Source organism: Trichechus manatus, unplaced genomic scaffold (genome assembly GCF_000243295.1).
Source record: "Trichechus manatus latirostris isolate Lorelei unplaced genomic scaffold, TriManLat1.0 scaffold00032, whole genome shotgun sequence".
Classification (NCBI taxonomy): Eukaryota; Metazoa; Chordata; class Mammalia; order Sirenia; family Trichechidae; genus Trichechus; species Trichechus manatus.
Window position 1 is genome coordinate 10,969,386 of NW_004443968.1, and position 19,901 is coordinate 10,989,286.

General features: G+C 38.4%; 2 protein-coding genes across 6 annotated transcripts in view; one reads left to right on the top strand and one right to left on the bottom strand.

The window, feature by feature from the left end:
- Positions 1–9,789, bottom strand: part of SKIC3 (SKI3 subunit of superkiller complex) — a 108,533-nt gene extending 98,744 nt beyond the window's left edge. Inside the window, exons 1-4 of one of the 5 annotated variants that reach the window (XM_023730122.1) lie at positions 9,743–9,789; positions 5,440–5,511; positions 1,893–2,038; positions 428–497 (exon numbers count right to left, since the gene is read on the bottom strand). The gene's annotated coding sequence lies outside the window, so the exon portion shown is untranslated. Of the gene's footprint in view, positions 1–427; positions 498–1,892; positions 2,039–5,439; positions 5,512–6,354; positions 6,483–9,742 lie in introns of those variants that run through there. The other 4 variants (XM_023730123.1, XM_023730124.1, XM_023730125.1 and 1 more) reach the window with 4 other exon arrangements.
- A 24-nt stretch (positions 9,790–9,813) lies between these two features.
- The window catches only part of ARSK (arylsulfatase family member K), a 47,250-nt gene continuing 37,162 nt past the window's right edge, over positions 9,814–19,901 (top strand). Inside the window, exons 1-3 of the mRNA XM_004375064.2 lie at positions 9,814–10,204; positions 11,982–12,111; positions 13,980–14,139. Coding sequence (XP_004375121.1) covers positions 10,067–10,204; positions 11,982–12,111; positions 13,980–14,139 — 428 coding nt within the window. The 5' untranslated portion in view covers positions 9,814–10,066. The remainder of the gene's footprint in view (positions 10,205–11,981; positions 12,112–13,979; positions 14,140–19,901) is intronic.

The following is a 19,901-nucleotide window of genomic DNA, read 5'->3' on the forward strand; positions in this document are numbered from 1 at the left end:
TGATATGTTGTGGGGTTGTTAACCAATGTCATAAAACAACATGTGTACTTCTGTTTCATGAGAAACTATTTGTTCTGTAAGCCTTCACCTGAAGTACAAAAAAAAAATTGAAAAAAAAAGAGTTCCAACAAACGTAACCATCTAAAAAAAAGGCACTTGTGATTCCTTCTACCTCCAACGGTCTTCCTCCCTAATATACACAATAGCTTACACACTCAGTCCTTCAGATTTTTACTCAAATGTCACTTTCTCAGTGAAATCTTCCCTGTCCACACTATTTAAAATTTCAACACTTTCTTCTCCCCTGTGCCCAATCACTTAACATTCCCTTAACTCTTTCCTTGCTTTATTTTTTTTCAAAGTACTTATCACCATCTAATACACTACAGATTTTACTTATTAGTACTAAATGTCTAGTATACGTTACCTAAAACTTTTCTCTTAGCATAACCTCATGGATGATGATTCCGGCTAAATTTTCAATCATCTGTATCCTTCTGTGCATAAAGAATTAGATGAAATGATACATTACGTGGAGCACGTTCATGAAGAGAGATAAACAAAAATTTGCAGGTATAACTGACCCAAAGTATACAGATTAAGCCTAACAAAATTATCTATAATTTTAATCTGAATCCATAGCTTACATACATAAATATTTTTTGTCTTTTTTTTTTCCCACTGCTTGTTCATAGTATCTAGAACAGTATCTGGTAAATTGAAGATGATCAATAAATATTTGTTGATACTGAGCTGCATTTGAATTATACTCACTCTATATACGTTAGGCTAAAAACACAGATTATTTTATGGACCAGGAGCCAAAACACATACCAATCTCAATCCAGTTCCACACTAAGCAAGATCCAGTAAAATAAGCCCAATTCACAAAGTAAAACATTAACACAAATTTCAGTAACTATGAGAGTTTAAGAATGTCATTTATCTGTTCTGTTTTAATATCAGTTTCTGTAAAAATGTAAATCAGGATATTAACTTTCTTTATAGTAAGGATTACTATAGGATTATTACTTTCTTTAAGGAGTTCTGGTGGTACAATGGTTAAGCACTCAGCTGCTAAACAAAAGGTTGCAGATTCGAACACACAGCTGCTCCACAGGAGAAAAAAAAACTAACAATCTGCTCCTGTACAGATTACAGCCTAGGAAACCCTATGGGGCAGTTCTACTCTGTCCTATAGAGTCACTAGGATTCAGAATTGACTCGATGGCACACAAACAACAATTACTTTCTTTGGAGAGAAACACGTTTATACTTGAATGGAAGTGATGAATATGCAAAAACACTAATTTCAACCATAAAAATATTTCAATTAGCAAAATATTTCTTCATTTAATCTTAAAATATATCAATTATCAATAAATTGATAATATCTTCAGATTTCATAACTTAATCTGGTTTACCAGTAAATAAGTCAAATTCAATTACAATTCAATGTTGGAAAAAAGAAACATTTGCATTTCTTGTTAACTCCATTTAACTCTCATCTCAACAGGAAGATAAAACAAAGCTGGGTAAATATTAAGTAGTTATAGATTACAGATATTCAAGGCAACAAAATGAACCAAGACGACAAAAATAGCTAACATGGTACACTGTCAGTCCTTTATATCCAAAGAGACTGAGATAGGAGTGCAAGACCAAAGAAGTTTGAGAAGTTAGAAAACAAACAAACAAAAAAATCCGTTTGACTTAAAGGATGATGGCATTCAAATTAATATTAAAATTAAGATATCAGAAAATCACTTTCTCTGCAGCCAGAACAAGATTTTCTAAATAGGCAGAAAAATGGCTTTTTTCCTTCTAAAAATAGCTATATAATTTAAAGCAACATATTTTATATGCTCTAATTTTAAAAACTACTACCTTACCTAAAATTGTCTTGGTATAAATTTATAGGTGCAAACTTCAGCAGAATTTTTGTGTAGTCTACAAATCTTAATTGGAGTAGGCAACAAATTTCAATGCTGATTTCACTTTAAATTTTCTCTAGCCAAGTTTCCTTTGGTAGAAAAACCTGTAGATTAAATGAAACAGGACAGATCAGTGATGATGACAACTGATCTGGACCAATAAAAGTGATTTAAAAAAAAAAAGATACCCAAGTAAAAAAATCAAGTGATGTTCAAGTTAAAAAAGAACAAAAATAGTTTCAAGATAAGACCAAACACACAGAAGAATGCAAACTTTCCAGGACTAAAATCACCATCTCTTCTATCACACAACACTTAAGAAGCACCACATTTGAACAAGGTAGAACCAATCAGCACTAACACTATGTGCAACTTCCAAGCTATATGCTGCCTATGACATAAAAGAAATATAACAGATGTCCCTGCTCTAAAGAATATAACCTAAATCAAGAGGGACTTAATACGTACCAGACATTAGAGAATCAAATGCTAAACTAAGGATAATGAGTGGAAGTGCAACAGGAGTTCAGAGAAGAAAAGAAGTGTGGTGTGAAGCAATCAATGACTACCAGATGGAGAAGACAGGACTTAAGAAAGGAGAGGAAGGAAAATTACTCGTCAGAGGCATTAGCAAAGTCAGAGAGATAGGAATGAATATGGCATGAGTAGGCAACAATGAGAAAACTGGGCTGAATGGAACAGAACAGACTCACTGAAGAACAAGAAACTTAGGTTGGGTAGGTAAGTAGAACACAGATTACAGAAATCCTTGAAAGTCAGAGAGACAAATTTGGACTTAAATATAGCAGCAACTAGGGAGTCATTAAATGCTTCTTTGTAGGTTATTTTTAATGACCATTACAAAAACTCAATTTTTCTCTTGGTAATCAATTCTTAATGTTCAATACCCTTCCATATTTGTATATGTGTCCATATGTAACTACAATTCTTCATGCTGCCGTGGAGCCCTTCTACTCTTTTCTTCCAATTCCTTCTTCATTTGATTTGACATTTAGTATAGTATGCCAGCACTGAGGCCCTCTCTCTTCACCTAACATTTATGTGTGTGTATCGATTTCAGAAGGTTAGCTAATTTTTTTGAATATTATATTGTGTTTTAGATGAAAGTTTACACATCAGATTCCCATTCAACGATTTATACACAAATTATTCTGTGACACTGGTTACAATCCCTGCAATGTGTCAGCACTCTCACCCTTTCCACCCCGCCTGCCTCATCCATCCAGTTTCTTGCATAGTTGATTGTTCAAAGGAGCATATACCTCATAGGTGTTATTTTTTTGTTTTGTTTTTATTATGTTTCAGGTAAAAATTTACAGTACAAATTAGTTTCTCATTATTTTGTGACATCAGTTGCAATCCCCGCAATGTGTCACACTCTACCCCTTTCCCTTTATGCCCTGGGTTCTCTGTGTTTATTCGTCCAGATTTTCTGTTCCTTCCCACCTTCTCATCTTTGCTTTTGGGAAGGTGTTGCCCACTTGGTCTCATGTACCTGACTGAACTAAGAAGTACGTTCCTCCCAAGTGTAATTATTCGTTTTATAGGCCTGTCTAATCTTTAGCTGAAAGGTGGACTTCAGAAGTGGCTTCAGTTCTGAGTTAGTAGGGTGTCTGGGGGCCAGAGTCTCGAGGGTTCCTTCAGTCTCTGTCAGACCAGAAGTCTGGTCTTTTTTTGTGAATTTGAATTTTGTTCTACATTTTTCTCCCACTCTGTCCAGAACCCTCTATTGTGATCCCTGTCAGAGCATTCGGTGGTGGTACCCCGACACCATCTAGGTCTTCTGGTCTCAGGCTGGTGGAGGCTGTGGTTCTTGCCGTCCATTAGTCCTTTGGACTGATATTTTCCTTGTGTCTTTGGTTTTCTTCATTCTCCTCTTCTCCGAACACGATGGGACCAATAGATGTGTTTTAGATGGCCACTCACAAGCTTTTAAGACCCCAGACGCTACGCACCAAAGTAGGCTGTAGAACATTTTCTTCATGAACTATGTTATGCTGATTGACCTAGATGTCCCGAGACCGTGGTCTTCAGCCCTCAGCCCCAGTAACTCGGTCCCTCAAGGTGTTTGGATGTGTCTAGGAAGCTTCTATAGCTTTGCCTTGGTCAAGTTGTGCTGACTTTCTCTATATTGTGTGTCATCTTTGTTGCTGTTTATTTTATAGGCCAATCTATTATTTGGGTGAAAGATGACCTCTGGGAGTGGCTTCAGTTCCAGGCTAAAAGGGTATCTTAGGGCGACAGTCTCGGGGGTTCCTCTAGTCTCTATCAGTCCAGTAAGTCTTGTCTTTTTCATGAATTTGAGTTTTGTTCTATATTTTTCTCCCATTCTAACTGGGACCTTCTATTGTGTCCCTGATCAGAATGGTAGGTAGTGGTAGCCCAGCACAAACTAGTTCTTCTGGACTTACTAGAAGAGGCTGTGGTTCATGTGAGCCATTAGTCCTGTGGACTAAAGAAGGTTAGCTAATTATTAAAAAGGCAAGATAATCTGCTCCCTTTTTAGCATGAAAAATGTCGTCGTCTGTCTTTTTTTTCTCTCTTTTTCGTTTGGGGGTAGTGATACTCATTCACTCATTTTCTAAACAGACCTTTACTGAGCACTATCCATCTACTCGCCAGAGAAAGATGTGGCAGTCTGTTTCTTTAAAGGTTACAGCCTTGGAAACCCTACGGGGCAGTTCTGCTTTGTCCTACAGAGTAACTATGAATCACAAAAGACTCGACAGCAGTGGGCTTTTTTTTTTTTAATCCATCTAATACGTACCATTCAAACCTATTTCCTTTCACAGAGTACAACCCTACTACCAAAAATGATTACAGGTAGCCCCATACTCCTTTATTTAAGATACTTCCCTCCTTTCCAAGCATTTCCAACACTTTGAGAAAGATCTAGCTCTCTTGTAAATGTCTGTAATATTTTTCCACAGATCCAGCTACTAAAAGTTTCCCTTTATACCTCTCCTCCCACATTTTCTCTTCAGTTTCAACTGATTTTTTAAAATAAAGGCATTAATTTTGCACATATTCACTCAATGAAAGTTTTTCAACTACTAACCTTTAAGTGTTTTTACCCAACATAAATCAAGTTTAAAAAGTAGTAACAACTGCACTTAAAAACAGAAAGTAACAGTCATGACAAAAAGACAATGATACACTACAAAGTTAACAAATGTAGGTAAATGAATTAATACTCCCCAGTTGAAGTCTTGAAACCCTAAACTAACATTCCCTCGTGCACATGCAAAGGTTCCACAAAGCAAAAATATTAACAATAATGACAATGGAAGTTAATTATAGGAGAGAAAGGGGAAAAACAAACAAACCTTAAATCCAATAACAAAAGACTAAAGGTATTTTGTGATGACCTATAGTCTGACGTGACAATTCTATGCCATTGAACCTTCTGAAAGGAACTGGTAAAAATAATCATTAAGTAAAAGTAGACTCCAAATACTTATTATTTAGAATTCTAGACACTTACCTTTTACCTATTATCACCACCTCTATCTTCCTTCTGAACTAAATTTCCAATTGCTCCTTACCCATTATCCATCTAAATTAAGTAAAAACAAATATGAGACAGCTAGTCACATAAACAGGAGGACATCCATAAATCAAAACCTTTTGATATTTTTTAACACATCAGGTTCATGTTGAATCTTCATAACTCATGATTTAAACCATGAGTAGTAATTATGTACAACTGTTAGCCCTTTTTCTTTCCTATCTTAATCTCTGAATTCTCAAATTGATCTCAACTGCATTTCCATAGCTTCAGGTGATAAAAGGAAAGTTCCTTAAGAGATCAGAACAAGTCTGAAAAACATCCCAAAAGCTCAAAACACATTAACTTCAGTATAAAAAACTGAGTGCCCCCCCCACCAAGAAAAATCTCTCAACTATTTCTATGTGACTTTGTTTTGAATCTAGGAAAATTACAGGCACTTACTTATTTCCAATTTGCAGCCTAACTACACTAAATTGAACTTTTTTCTAAGCCATATGTAAAAAGTTGCCAACATCATGTAACTAGTTTATAATCTAATGAAAACATAGACAACTTTTTTCAATGTTATATAGCTATTTAAATAGAAAAGTAAAAACCTGACTCTCCATTCCACTGACTTCTTCAGCCCCAGTCCCTACGCTTGATTGCCCTCCCCAGCCAACCTGATTTTAGTTTATTGCTCAGTCATTTCAACTGTTCTTACAAAATACCCCTGATTCTGTTAGCCCCTTCATTTTGCTATATGCAACCACCAACCCAAGACTAACCTGGCTGAGAATGGACTTAGGAATCACATAGATCTGGATTCAAATTCCATCAGAACAGAGTACCTTACTTCACCACGCCAAGACCATTTCCTTTTGGTAAAGTGAGAACTACATCACTTACCTGATATGAAGTGCCTGTACACATACATTGCATATGTAGTTCTGGTCTTCTGATGTGGTGAAATGAATTCCTTTATGTGGCCTCTTGCCTTAGTTCTTTGGAAAAACAGTTTGAAAGATTTTCCCCCTAAGCCCTGAGGAGTTATCTTTGCCCTAGTTTTCTTCCCTAGAGGGTTTGTTACTTTTGTCCAAGTTGATTGACATTTCCTGGGTAACTGCCAACAAGGATGGTCTGATACTTTTTGTCTGGCCCTGGGCTGCAGCCTACCCTGTGACTGGTATGCACCTTGCAGTGAATGGTCAATATACTTATGCAAATGAAGTTACTATAGCCTACTATGCAAATGAAGTGTCTGTAGCCTACTGAGAGGGGATTGGTCAGTTCATAGTCCTGGTAGGAGGGCATTGCCTTGAGATTGATGAGTAGTTTTGTATATACGCAGCCAACCCCACAGATGTTTTTCAGAAAGAAACAGAATGAAGAAGAGAGAAGCAGCAGAGAGCGAGAAGGCAAGGAACCTCCTGAAAGAGTTATAACATGGATCAAAGGCTATAACACTGAAGATGGTGACAGGCCCAAAAGGGGCACTGCAACAGAGCCAACGGCAGGGAGGCCGAAAGCAGAGAAGCCTGTCCTGAGGTGGCCAAGGGAAGGGTCTGTTTGCTTATATAGTGAGAGGCACTGAGAGAGCTGCCCTGCACTGAAGGGAGGGATGTGCTCTACTCTTCAGGGGAGCCTTCTCGACTTTGCCTTCATGCTTCTTGATCCTGATCCTGAGTTGTAGCCTGTTGATCCCAATCCCCCATTGTAACCCGCTGCTTCTTTAATAAACCACTTAACTGTAAGCGTGGTCTGTGAGTTTTGTGTGGCCATTAAACCAGATCATTGAACCCAGCAGAGAAGGAGAGAGTGCCATGAGAGGCACGGCTGGCATCAGAATTGGTTAAAAAGGCTGAAGAGTGGAGGTATGTCTGACCTCCTCCTCAGGAATCAGCCCTGTGCTGCTCTTGATTCTCATTATTCTCCCCTGAGGTCAGACAGGTTCTGATGCTACTACTATTATTACCCTCTCAACCAGCTTCACTACCTTCTTTGCCATTGTTAACCCATAGTGTTTACTATAAATTTTCTCTACATGTTTAAAATCCCAAGCCTTTCCTCAACCTCCTTCTTCCTTGTTCTCTCAAGAACTAACCTTGTTGCCTGTGTTCCTCAAATATGGCTATCATCGACCACTAGTATCCTATTAAAATTAATCACTATGTGAATACTGTTGTTGTTAGCTGCCATGGAGTTGGCCCTCAATTCATGGTAACCCCATGTCTGATGAAAGAAAATACTGCCTAGTCCTGCGCCATCCCCATGATTGATTGCAGATCAGACCATTGTGATCCAATATTAGACTAAATCCCGCAACAGGGACCATCCCCTCCTCAAGACCACTGAAGCACTTATTAGCTGAGCTACTCAACTGGAATTTAACATGTCTCATATTTCTTCATTTTTGCCAGCACAGTCATATGACCAGAGGAGGTTCTCAGTAAATATTTATAGAATAAATGAAAAATTTTTCAAAAAAAATTTGTAGAATTAATAGTCCCTGCAGGCAGAGACATATTTTAAATTATTTTATTGTACAAGTCTTTTTTTTCCCCCCCACATATTTTCTTTTATCTTGAGTAAAATATCTGGGAGCAGAAATGCTGAAACATTAGATTGGTTCTTGTTTAACTTTATAAGAAATTGTCAACTTATTCCAAAGTGGAAAACCAAAAACATATGAGAGTTTCAGCTACTTCACCTCCTTATCCACACTTGGTGTTGTCCGTCTTAATTTTAAGCAACTCCAGTGAGTGTGTGGAAACCCTGGTGGCGTAGTGGTTAAGAACTACGGCTGCTAACCAAAAGGTCGGCAGTTCAAATCCACCAGGCGCTCCCTGGAAACTCTATGGGGCAGTTCTACCCTGTCCTACAGGGTCACTGTGCATTGGAATTGACTCGACAGCAACGAGTTTGGTGTGTTTTTTTGTGTGTTTGTTTTACTGGGTTTGTAGTGGCATCTCACTGTGGTCTATCCAAGTCTTTTTTCCTACTTTTATTGAATTGTTTCTTAAAGTTATTATTTTGTACACTAAAATCCCGAGTTAATAAAATATTTTACATCTAAGGCCTACCTATATTTGAGTGAGGCCACATGAGGCATAATATAAAAGGTCTGTTGTACTGTGGTGGCTAGCATGCTGCTGTGATGCTGGAAGCTATGCCACCAGTGTTTCAAATACCAGCAAGGTCACCCATGGTGGACAGGTTTCAGTGGAGCTTCCAGACTAGGAAGGACCTGGTGGTCTACTTCTGAAAAAATTGGCCAGTGAAAACCTTACGGATAGCAGTGCAACACTGTCTGATACAGTGCAGAAAACGAGCCCCTCAGTCCTGCTTGGACTGGATTCCTGTGTAACTTTTAAGTCATTTAAACTCACCAAGCCTGTTTTCCTATTTGCAAAATGGTGAAAGCTAAGATTTCATAAAACAGTACATGCAAAAGGAACCGGCACAGGGTATGTACTCAATAAATGCTTAGTACAATGCTTAACACATAGTAAGTGCTACGTGAATATTAAATAAATAAGATGTGGCCCTTATCATTATTATCTTATTTTACTCAAAAAAAAACTGCCAGGTATTAGTATTAAGAGTTGATTTTATGCTAAATAAGTAGTGCAACTCCTCCTTTTCCTGTCAAAATGTTAAAATGACTAGTGTGATGCGCGAATTATGTACCTGAAACTATAATAATGAAATTTTTAAAAAATGGCTCTGGGACAGAAATCTGCCTCTTCCAGTCTTCTCTAAAGGAGTTCAACAATCAGGAGACCAGTGATTTCCAAGAGGAAAACAATGGTATTCTGAACATTCTGAACATAATCGAAAATGTCACACTGCTCAACATTTCCTTCCAGGGCGGGTCCCATTTCTCTCCTCTGCACTTTTAAGCTTTTGCCCCGCCTAGAACCTGAAGCTTCTTACTAGGCCCGATCCTCACCCCACGGACGCTCAATAAATCGTTACTGCAGGTGCAAAGAGAGACAATAAGATGAGGCAGGTTAGAAATCCTCTTCAGGGAAGGCATTCGAGAGGACCAAAGGTATCCATATCGCATCTAAGGCGATCCAGCCAGAGGCCCCACAAAGAACCGCCCCATCCAACTTAAGTGACAGACGCCCCGCCACCTCATCATCGCCCAGTCCACGCTCTTGCCTAACACTCTGCCACGCCTACCCGGCGCAAAACGAGCACAACTAACCCACAGATCCTTTCTCTCTCTAGCTACCATTTCAACTACCTAATAGAGCCAACTTCTGCAAAAGCAACAGAGACCCGAACCCACCTGGGATAGACGCTTGTCTCCTACAAACGCCAAACCAGGAGCCAGGCGCATGCGCGCTTCCTAGGCATCACTGACTAACTGGGAATTGCAGAGTTTGATTAGCTCGGTATTTGATTAAAAGGTCTTAACATGAGCTAAACTAGGGATTCCCCTTTTGCGCATATGCACGCTCTGAACCTGATGGGAGTTGTAGTTCTGCGGAAGAAGGGCTGACTTAGGAGGGAAACAAACTGGTCCCCGCTCTCTCCTCTCCTGGAGGGAATTCCGAGAGGGAGGAGGCGGAGCCAGCGGCCAGAGGCTGGGCTTTCAGGACCGCTGCCTGCGATGCTTTTGCTGTGGGTGTCAGTGGTCGCTGCTTTAGCGCTCGCTGCGCCTGCCCCCGGAGCAAGTGGGCAGAGAGGGCTAGCAGCTCGGGCCTTGCCCGAGTTGCCTAATGTGGTGCTGGTGGTGAGCGATTCCTTCGTAAGTACCGTGAGGCAGGGGAGGGGACGTCCCACACGGAACCAGCGACCGGCCCACAGCCTTTCCTGTGCTGCAGACTTTGGGGAACAGAATCAGAGACACTTTTAAACATGTTTTACCCCGATGCATTTTGAAGAATACATTTTACTTCGCATTTTGAAGAAAACATTTGACTTTGTGGCTGCGTATGCACACGCACACACACTACATACATATGCTTAACTAAAAGTTTCGGAAAGCATACTTTAGTAAATGAAATGCACTGTTAGGGTCTTTGCAAATCTTTTTTTTTTTTTTTTTTAATGCTGACATCAATCACTAAATTATTTTACCACTACTAGTGAACTTTCAATTCATACCCCTGTTTGATTCAGTTGTGGGCGAAAATAGCATTCGGCACGTCCACTTCCATAAATGCTTATTAGCTTCCCAGCAATCGTTTCCCAGTTCACCTCACGTTTGCAGGAATTAATATTTGGGTGAGAAGTGAAGAAAGCTAAATTTATTTTTATTACCCAGGTGTCTTGATAATCTTTATGGTGCTGATTTAAATGCTTTAGCTGATAGAATTTGATCCACTCCCCATATCCCAGAGAAATTGTGTGTGTGTTGTCCTCATCATTATTGTTTAAAAACAAACTTGAACAGTTTTTGGAACTTTCCCAAGGCATCAATTAAAAGAATACTGCTGTCTACTTTTACTTTAGTATTGTCCATGATTTAGAAACTTCTGCTTAGACAGATACTTGGTTTTAATTATAATAATAGCTTATTATCAATGAATGTTACTGTGGTCATTTAGATTGGTGGTGGTATGCATTTCTGGCACCAAAAAGTGTGCTTTTAATCACTGTGTTATATTGCCTCCCTCAGAAGTTAACCCATGATGATTAAAGTTATATAATCTGGATACGCCCATAGAATTTGTTGAGAATATTTCTTAAAGTAATCTTTACGATTTTCTAAATTTAGAGAACAGAGAACATTGGGGATTACCACAAAAGAGGTTTATTAGGAAGTGTTCTTGAGATCAAAAGAAGCAGAAGGAAGCAGGATTGTAGATCCTTCTCTTTCTTTAGGGTTCATATTTCCCAGAAAAGCCTTCCCTTTCCACCCCATCTAAAGTAGGTCTACTTTGTTTTCCTGCATCTCAGGTTTTCTTCAAAGCATTCATCACAATTTGTAATTAATAATGGATTATTTGCCGGTATAATTTTAGCCTCCCCAACTGGACTGTAAGCTTTATGGGGGCAGGGACTCTGGCTGTTTTATTCACCTTTATACCCCCAGATCTTGCACACTGCCTTGCACATAGTTAAGTACTCACTAAATGTTCAGTCAGTCCATCATCTCTCAAAAGAGCTTTCCAGGAAGTCCTTTAAGACATTTATTGTATTCAAATGAATCCTAGTGTAACACTGCATTGCATCCTAGCTATTTATGGACTAGATGGAAACCCTGGTGGCATAGTGGTTAAGTGCTACTGCTGCTAAGCAAAAGGTAGGCAGTTTGAATCCACCAGGCGCTCCTTGGAAACTCTGTGGGGCAGTTCTCCTCTGTCCTATAGGGTCGCTGTGGGTTGGAATTGACTCGACAGCACTGGGTGGGTTTTTTTTAACAGACTAGATGCTCATAACACTTGCTACACTTGTTTTTTTAATCTTTTGAGGATTCTTATGGTCATATTAAAGTCATTTGCTACTTATGTATTTTACAGTTAAAGGAAATAAACTTCTTCTGTAATGCAATCAATGTTATTTAAATTTCTTTGTTCTAGGATGGAAGACTCACATTTCATCCAGGAAGTCAGGTAGTGAAACTTCCTTTTATCAACTTCATGAAAGCTCGTGGCACTACCTTTCTCAATGCCTACACAAACTCTCCAATTTGTTGCCCATCACGAGCAGGTATGAACATGCTTAATATTAATGAAAAAAAGTGGCAACACATTGCAAATAAATTTACAATTAAAAAGATTGTACCAAAAAGTAGGATAGTAAGTCATACTGGGTATCTAATATGTTTGGGTTTTGGGTTTGTTTTTTTTTTAATATAAGAAATGTATATATTCAGGCACGTATTGGGCATTGGGATTATTAGAATTTCTAATTTAGTTTTCAAAAGTAGGAATTTTATTATCTAAAATGGTATCTAGTTCATGTATTAGTTTCATTTCCTTATAATTGATGACTAAGAGTCTTTTGACGATCTAAAAATGAGGAAACATTCTTATTTCCTAGAAGAGTTCTATTTCCAAAGAAGTTTTTCAGTAACAGCATAGGGAGGTGGGAGAACTTATATGGATTTCAGAGTACAGGTAGTCTCCAACTTATGATGGTGTTCCATTCTGACCATATAGGACAGGGTAGAACTGCCCCACAGGGCATATATCACTGTCTAAGTTTTTCCATATTATTTTAGATTACATTTTATCCATTTCTATTCAGTCTCAGTCCACTTCTACCCAAATCCAATTGTTCAATTTTATTATAGTAATTCAACAAATAGGCAGAACTTTAATAGTAAAATGTTAGTGACATTAAAAAATAAATAAATAAATCCGTTGCTTTCAACTGGAGGTACGAACCTACTAGCTGCTCAGCAGGAGAAAGATGCAGTAGTCTGTTTTCATAAAGATTACAGCCTTGGAAACGCTATGGGGGCAGTTCTACTCTGTCCTCTGTCATTAGGAGTCAGAATTGACTTGACGGCAGTGGGTTTTGTTTTGTTTTGTTTTTACTATGGTCCTGGCAATATTCTAAGTGCTTTACATGTACTGATTTATATATGCGTCATTGTTATCCCCATTTTGAAGATAAAAATTAAAGTACAGAAAGGGCAAAACACTTATCTAAGGCCACACAGTAACTGGCATTGTTAGGATTCAAAGCCAGGTAATCCACCCCAGAGCCTGAGTTTTTAAGCACTGTGCTAGTCCACCTCCCAAAGAGAAAGCATTTTGTTTGATGAGAACAGAAAACTTATTCAAACATACTATTTGTATAAGGAATGCACAGAAATGGGAAAAGGAAAAGAAGGGTGCATTGAATTAACAATTGGTTGTAGCCAATTTAAGAGAGAATACATAGTATACTTAAATTTTTAATGAAAGCCAGTAAATGGACAAGGAATAGGGAAAATCCATAAGGATATTGGGGAAATAACATCTATACTGCTATACCTTCAATTGACTGATTTGGAAATTTACTCAAATACTTAGGGATTATTTTGGGGATGGAATGAAAGCTCTAAAGTCAGATAGGAAACAAACACAACAACAACAAAAACAGTAGCTGTCAGGTCCGAATCAACTCATGGCAACCCAAGGTGAGTCAGAGTAGAACTGTGCTCATAGGGTTTTCAATGGCTGATTTTTCAGAAGTAAATTGCCAGACCTTTCTTCTGAGGCACCTCTGGTTAGACTGAAATCTTCATCCTTTCGGCTAGCAGCAAGTATGTTAACCATTCGCACCCCCCAGGGACTCCGAAGTCACACAGGCTTACATTTAATTCCAACTGTATTTACCTTCAGCAAGTTAAACTCTAAGCCTTAGTTGACTCATCTGTAAAATGGAAATAACTCCTTTCAGGCTTTATCCCCTGATAAAATGAGATAACAATCAGGATTGTTGCTTAAAGCACCTAATGCTGGTATTTCTTATTCTAGAGCATGAGCTCTAAATTTGTAGATTCTACTCCCTCTTGGTGATTGAATTAATAATTAAAATAAGTTGTTAAGCCTTACTTTAACCCCTATTTCATTATTATTTTTCAGCAATGTGGAGTGGCCTCTTCATTCACTTAACAGAATCTTGGAATAATTTTAAGGGTCTAGATCCAAATTATACAACATGGATGGATGTCATGGAGAAGCATGGCTACCAAACACAAAAATTTGGAAAACTGGATTATACTTCAGGACACCACTCTGTTAGGTAAAAAATAAAACAAAGCAAAAAGAATACTAATAGGCTGCCTTCTGCTACAGCACATACATGTACTCTTTTTTACTTTTCTTTTTCTGTCTCTATAAGGTGAAAGTAAATCTCTTAATCCTTTGATTATGTTAATCTGGCTAAACTTTAGCTTTCTTTAATCTTCTTAAAATATTAAAATTGCTAATATGCTGGTCATTTTTTTTAAATATTAAAGGACTCTAAGTAGTGTCTATAAAGTTGTTGAGCTCATGACTTATTTTGATTGATTTTTCATTATACAATGGCTAGTTTATTACTTATTTTATAATCTGCTTTAAAAACTATAATATTTTTGCTGCTTGCCTTTCATAGTTCTCTTCAACATGAGTCTATTTTAGCTTCCCCTACTTTTTCTAAGTCCTCAAAAAATAGGCATCCAAGCCTAGAAGTTGAGAGTAGAGGTCTAGAATCAGATTGTTCTACCACTACTAACCTTGTCTAGTATAATCTTGGGCACATTATCTAAGCTAACTAACTGAACTTTAATTTCCTTGATGTGATGATTAGATGAAATAATATATGCAGAAAAGTGCTAACATAACAGGCCTAAGACCACTTCAAGGTTGGTTCTTGGATGACATCTGGAAATTTGGATTTTGGGGGTTATCCCAACATTTCCTAACTGGTAAGAATGACTTACTGTTCCTAGACTGTTTGTACAGTGTTTATACTGAACACTTCCTTCTGGGAGTCTGGAATTTTGCTGCTTGCTAGATAGTGCCTATGTGAGTAGCCCCCAATAAAAACCTTGGATACCGTGTTTCTAATGAGCTTCCTCAGTAGACAACACTTTACACGTGCTGTCACAATTCAGTCCTGGAGGAATTAAACAGTCCTGTGTGACTCCACTGGGAGAGGACTCTTAGAAGCTTGCACCTGGTTTATTCCAGACTTTGCCCAAGCGCAAGGAGAATTTTACATTAGCTAAAATATATGTACAGGCAGTCCCTGAGTTACAAACGTCCAATTTATGGACAACTTGTACTTGCCCTTTAATGTTATATAAATTTGTCCTCACTTTGAAATGACTGAATCAACCCCTACTCACAAAAAATTCTTCATCACAATCACTTTCACTTGCTGTACATGCAGCTTTTAAATCATTGAAAAGGCTTTGAGACTTGTCTGGCACTAAAGTAAGGCTAGATAAGAACCGTATGCACCTGTTCTAACTTACCTACAAATTCAACTTGAAGACACACTTAAGAACGGATCTCGTTCATAACCCGGGGACTGCCTATACAAACAGTTGCAGCATATTTTCATTTACCCACCCTGTCACCAGAGCTTAGGAAATTGAAATAAGCTATCAGGACTATGTGTATGAGTACTGTGTGTACCCATAGAACCATCTGGCTGACTGATAGCTCAAGGTTGCTGTTAGTAGCATCTCTGAAAAACCTATATGAATTATTACTCATTATCTTTCAGATTTTTCTGTGCAAGTTTAAAGGGAGGAAAAGGGGTTTCTCTTAATATGAAGCTTCATAAATGAGGGCCTTCAGTGTTGTCGATAGACTGACTCTCAAAATAAAAATTGAAGTGTTTATAACTCTGTTACCTTTATAACTGAAATTGGCTGTATTTGGAACAGCTTATATTTTCAGCCAGAATTACAAGTTTCTTTAGCTTATCACTACAATACTTATATCCCTCTCTTTTAGGTGTCAAGTGATACTTTCTTCTAGTGCTCGATCAGGGAGGCTAATTCAGCTACGTGTCCCTTACTCTATAATATACTCTACCACACTGGGAACGCTAAGGGCTACATACTTGTTTCTTCCAAACAGTTGTTAAACAGCTATTGGTGGTACTACTCATGAACATGCCACTTACTGGTGATAAGACCTTGGACAAGTTTTTTTGTTTTGTTTTGTTTTTTTAATTGTGCTTTAAGTGAAAGTTTACAATCCAAGTTAGTTTCTCATACAGAAATTTATACACACATTGTTACGTGACCCTAGTTGCTCTCCCTGTACTGTGACAGCACACTCCTCCTTTCCACCCGGTATTTCCCATATCCATTCAACCAGCTCCTGATCCTCTCTGCCTTCTCATCTCGCCTCCGGGTAGGAGATGCCCATTTAGTCTCATGTATCGTTTTTCTGTCCCACAGTCCAGTTGAATCATTGTCTGAAGAGTTGGCCTTGGGAATGGCTTTAGTTTTGGACTAACAGTTTGGGGGCCATGTATTCCAGGGTCCCTCCAGTCTCAGTCAAACCATTAAGTCTGGTCTTTTTACAAGAATTTGAGTTCTGCACACCACTTTTCTCCTGCTCCGTCAGGGACTCTCTGTTCTGTTCCTTGTCAAGGCAATCATTGGTGGTAGCTACGCACCATCTAGTTCTTCTGGTCTCAGGCTGATGAATTCTCTGGTCTATGTGGCCCTTTCTGTCTCTTGGGCTAATATTTTCCTTGTGTCTTTGGTGTTCTTCATTCTCTTTTGCTCCAGGTGGGTTGGGGACCAATTGATACATCTTAGACGGCCGCTCGCTAGCTTTTAAGACCCCAGATGCCGCTCACCAAAGTGGGATGCAAAACATTTTCTTAATAAACTGTTATGCCAATTGACTTAGATGTTGCCTGAAACCATGGTCCCCAGACCCCCAGTCCTGCTACTCTGACCCTCGAAGTGTTTGGTTGCATTTACGAAACTTGTTAGCTTTGGTTTAGTCCAGTTGTGTTGACTTCCCCTGTAGTGTATGTTGTCCTTCCCTTCACCTAAGATAATTCTTGTCTGCTTTCTAGCTAGTAAATACCCCTCTCCCTCCCTCTCTACCCTTGTAACCATTAAAGAATGTTTTCCTCTGTGTTTAAACCTTTTCTTGAGTTCTTATAATAGTGGTCTTACACAATATTTGTCCTTTTGCAACTGACTAAATTCATTCAGCATAATGCCTTCCAGATTCCTCCATGTTATAAGATGTTTCACAGATTCATCATTATTTTTTATTGTTGCGTAGTATTCCATTGTGTGAACATACCATAATTTGTTTATCCATTCATCTGTTGAGGGGCACCTAGGTCATTTCCATCTTTTGCTATGGTAAACAGTGCTGCAGTGAACATGGGTGTGCATATATCTATTCGTGTGATGGCTCTTATTTCTCTAGGATATATTCCAAGGAGCAGAATTGCTGGATCATATGGTACTTCTATTTCTAGCTTTTTAAGGAAGCACTGAATCGATTTCCAAAGTGGTTGTACCATTTTACATTCCCACCAACAGTGTGTAAGTGTTCCAGTCTCTCTACAACCTCTCCAACATTTATTATTTTGTGTGTTTTGGATTAATGCTAACCTCATTGGGGTGAGATAGTATCTCATTGTAGTTTTGATTTGCATTCCTCTAGTGGCTAATGATCGTGAGCATTTCTTCATGTGTCTGTTAGCCACGTGAATGTCTTCTTTGGCGAAGTGCCTGTTTATATCCTTTGCCCATTTTTTAATTGGGTTATTTGTCTTTTTGTTGTTGAGGTTTTGTAGTATCTTGTAGATTTTAGAGATTAGATGCTGATTGGATTTTGTCATAGCCAAAATTTTTTTCCCAGTCTGTATGTTGTCTTTTGACTCTTTTGGTGAAGTCTTTTGATGAGCATAAGTGTTTGATCTTTAGGGGTCCCCAGTTATCTAGTTTCTCTTCTGGTATTTGTACATTGTTACTTATGGTTCATATTCTGTTTATGCCATGTATTAGGGCTCCTAGCATTGTCCCTATTTTTCTTCCATAATCTTTGTCGTTTTAGATTTTATATTTTGGTCTTTGATCCATTTTGAGTTAGTTTTTGTGCATGGTGTGAGGTATAGGTCTTGTTTCAGTTTTTTGCAGATGGATATCCAGTTATGCCAACATCAGTTGTTAAAGAGACTGTCTTTTCCCCAATTAGCAGACTTTGGGCCTTTGTCAAATATCAGCTGCTCATAGGTGGATGAATTATGTCTGATTCTCAATTCTGCTCCATTGGTGTATATATCTGTTGTTGGACCAGTACCTGTCTGTTTTGACTACCGTGGTGGTATAATAGGTTCTAAAATCTGGTAATGTGAGGCCTCCCACTTTGTTCTTCTTGAGTAATGCTTTACTTATTCGGGGCCTCTTCCTTTTCCATATGAAGTTGGTGATTTGTTTCTTCATCTCATTAAAAAATGCCGTTGGACTGATCTGACCTGGATCACAACAGAGGGTACTGGACAGAGCTGGAGAAGGATGTAGAACAAAATTCTAACACACAAAAAAAGACCCGATTTACTAGCCTGACAGAGACTGGAAAACCCTGAGAGTATGGCCCCGGACACCCTTTTAGCCCAGTGGTGAAGTCACTCCTGAGGTTCACCATTCAGCCAGGGATTGGACAGCACCATGAAACAAAATGCGACTAATGAGGCGCAGCAGTCCAGGGACAAGGACTAGAAGGCAGGAGGGGACAGGAAAGCTGGTGTTAGGGAACTCAAGGTTGACAAAGGACAGTGTTGACATGTCGTGGGGTTGTTAGCCATTGTCATAGGGCAATATGTGTACTGACTTCAATGACAAACTATTCTGTTTTGTAAACCTTCATTTAAAGTACAAAAAAAAAAAAGAATTATCTATGTGAGATGAGATTGACAACAGCAACTCAAAAGGTTCAATAGGAAGCCTAGGGGACAGTGAGTTGAAGATAATGGTGATGGAATAATTTGGAAGAGGATAGTGAGAATAGCAGCACAACTGGAAAAACGCAGTCAATGTCACTGAATTGTACACGTAGAAGTTTTTGAAATGGTGTTTCTTTGGCTATGTATATTTTCACCAAAAAAGAAAAAAGATCCTCCAAGGTCGAGAAGGGAGAGTGTTGACATGTTGTGGGTTTGTTAACCAATGCCATAAAACAATATGCATACTGACAGTGTAATGAGAAACTATTTGTTCTGTAAACCTTCACCTAAAGTACAATTACAAAAAAAAAGAATTAAAAAGCTATAAAAAAATAAATAAAGTACAACAATAAAAAAAAATGCTGTTGGAATTTGGATCGGGATTGCATTGTATCTGTCCATCGCTTTGGGTAGAATTGACATTTTCACAATGTTGAGTCTTCCTATCCATGTTTTTCCATTTATGCAGGTCTCTTTTGGTTTCTTGCAGTAGTATCTTGAAGCTTTCATTGTATAGGTTTTTTACGTCTCTGGTTAGATTTATTCCTAAGTATTTTATCTTTTGGGGGGCTATTGTAAGTGGTATTGATTTGGTGATTTCCTCTTTTAAGTTCTCTTTGTTGGCGTAGAGGAATCCCACTGATTTTTGTATGTTTATCTTGTATCCTGATACTTTGCTGAAATCTTCTATTAGTTGCAGTAGTTTTCTTGTGGATTCGTTGGAGTTTTATGTGTATAAGATCATATTATCTGCAAACAGAGATACTTGTACTTCTTTCCTACCAATTTGGATGCCCTTTCTTTCTTTTTCTAGCCTAATTGCTCTGGCTAGGACCTCCAGCGCAATGTTGAATAAGAGTGGTGATAAAGGGCATCCGTGTCTGGTTCCCGTTCTCAAGGGGAATGCTTTCAAACTCTCTCCATTTAGGATGATGTTCGCTGTTGGCTTTGTATAAATGCCCTTAATTATATTGAGGAATTTCCTTTCTATTCCTATTTTGTTGAGAGTTTTTATCATGAATGGGTGTTGGACTTTGTCAAATGCGTTTTCTGCATCGACTGATAAGATCATGTGGTTCTTGTCT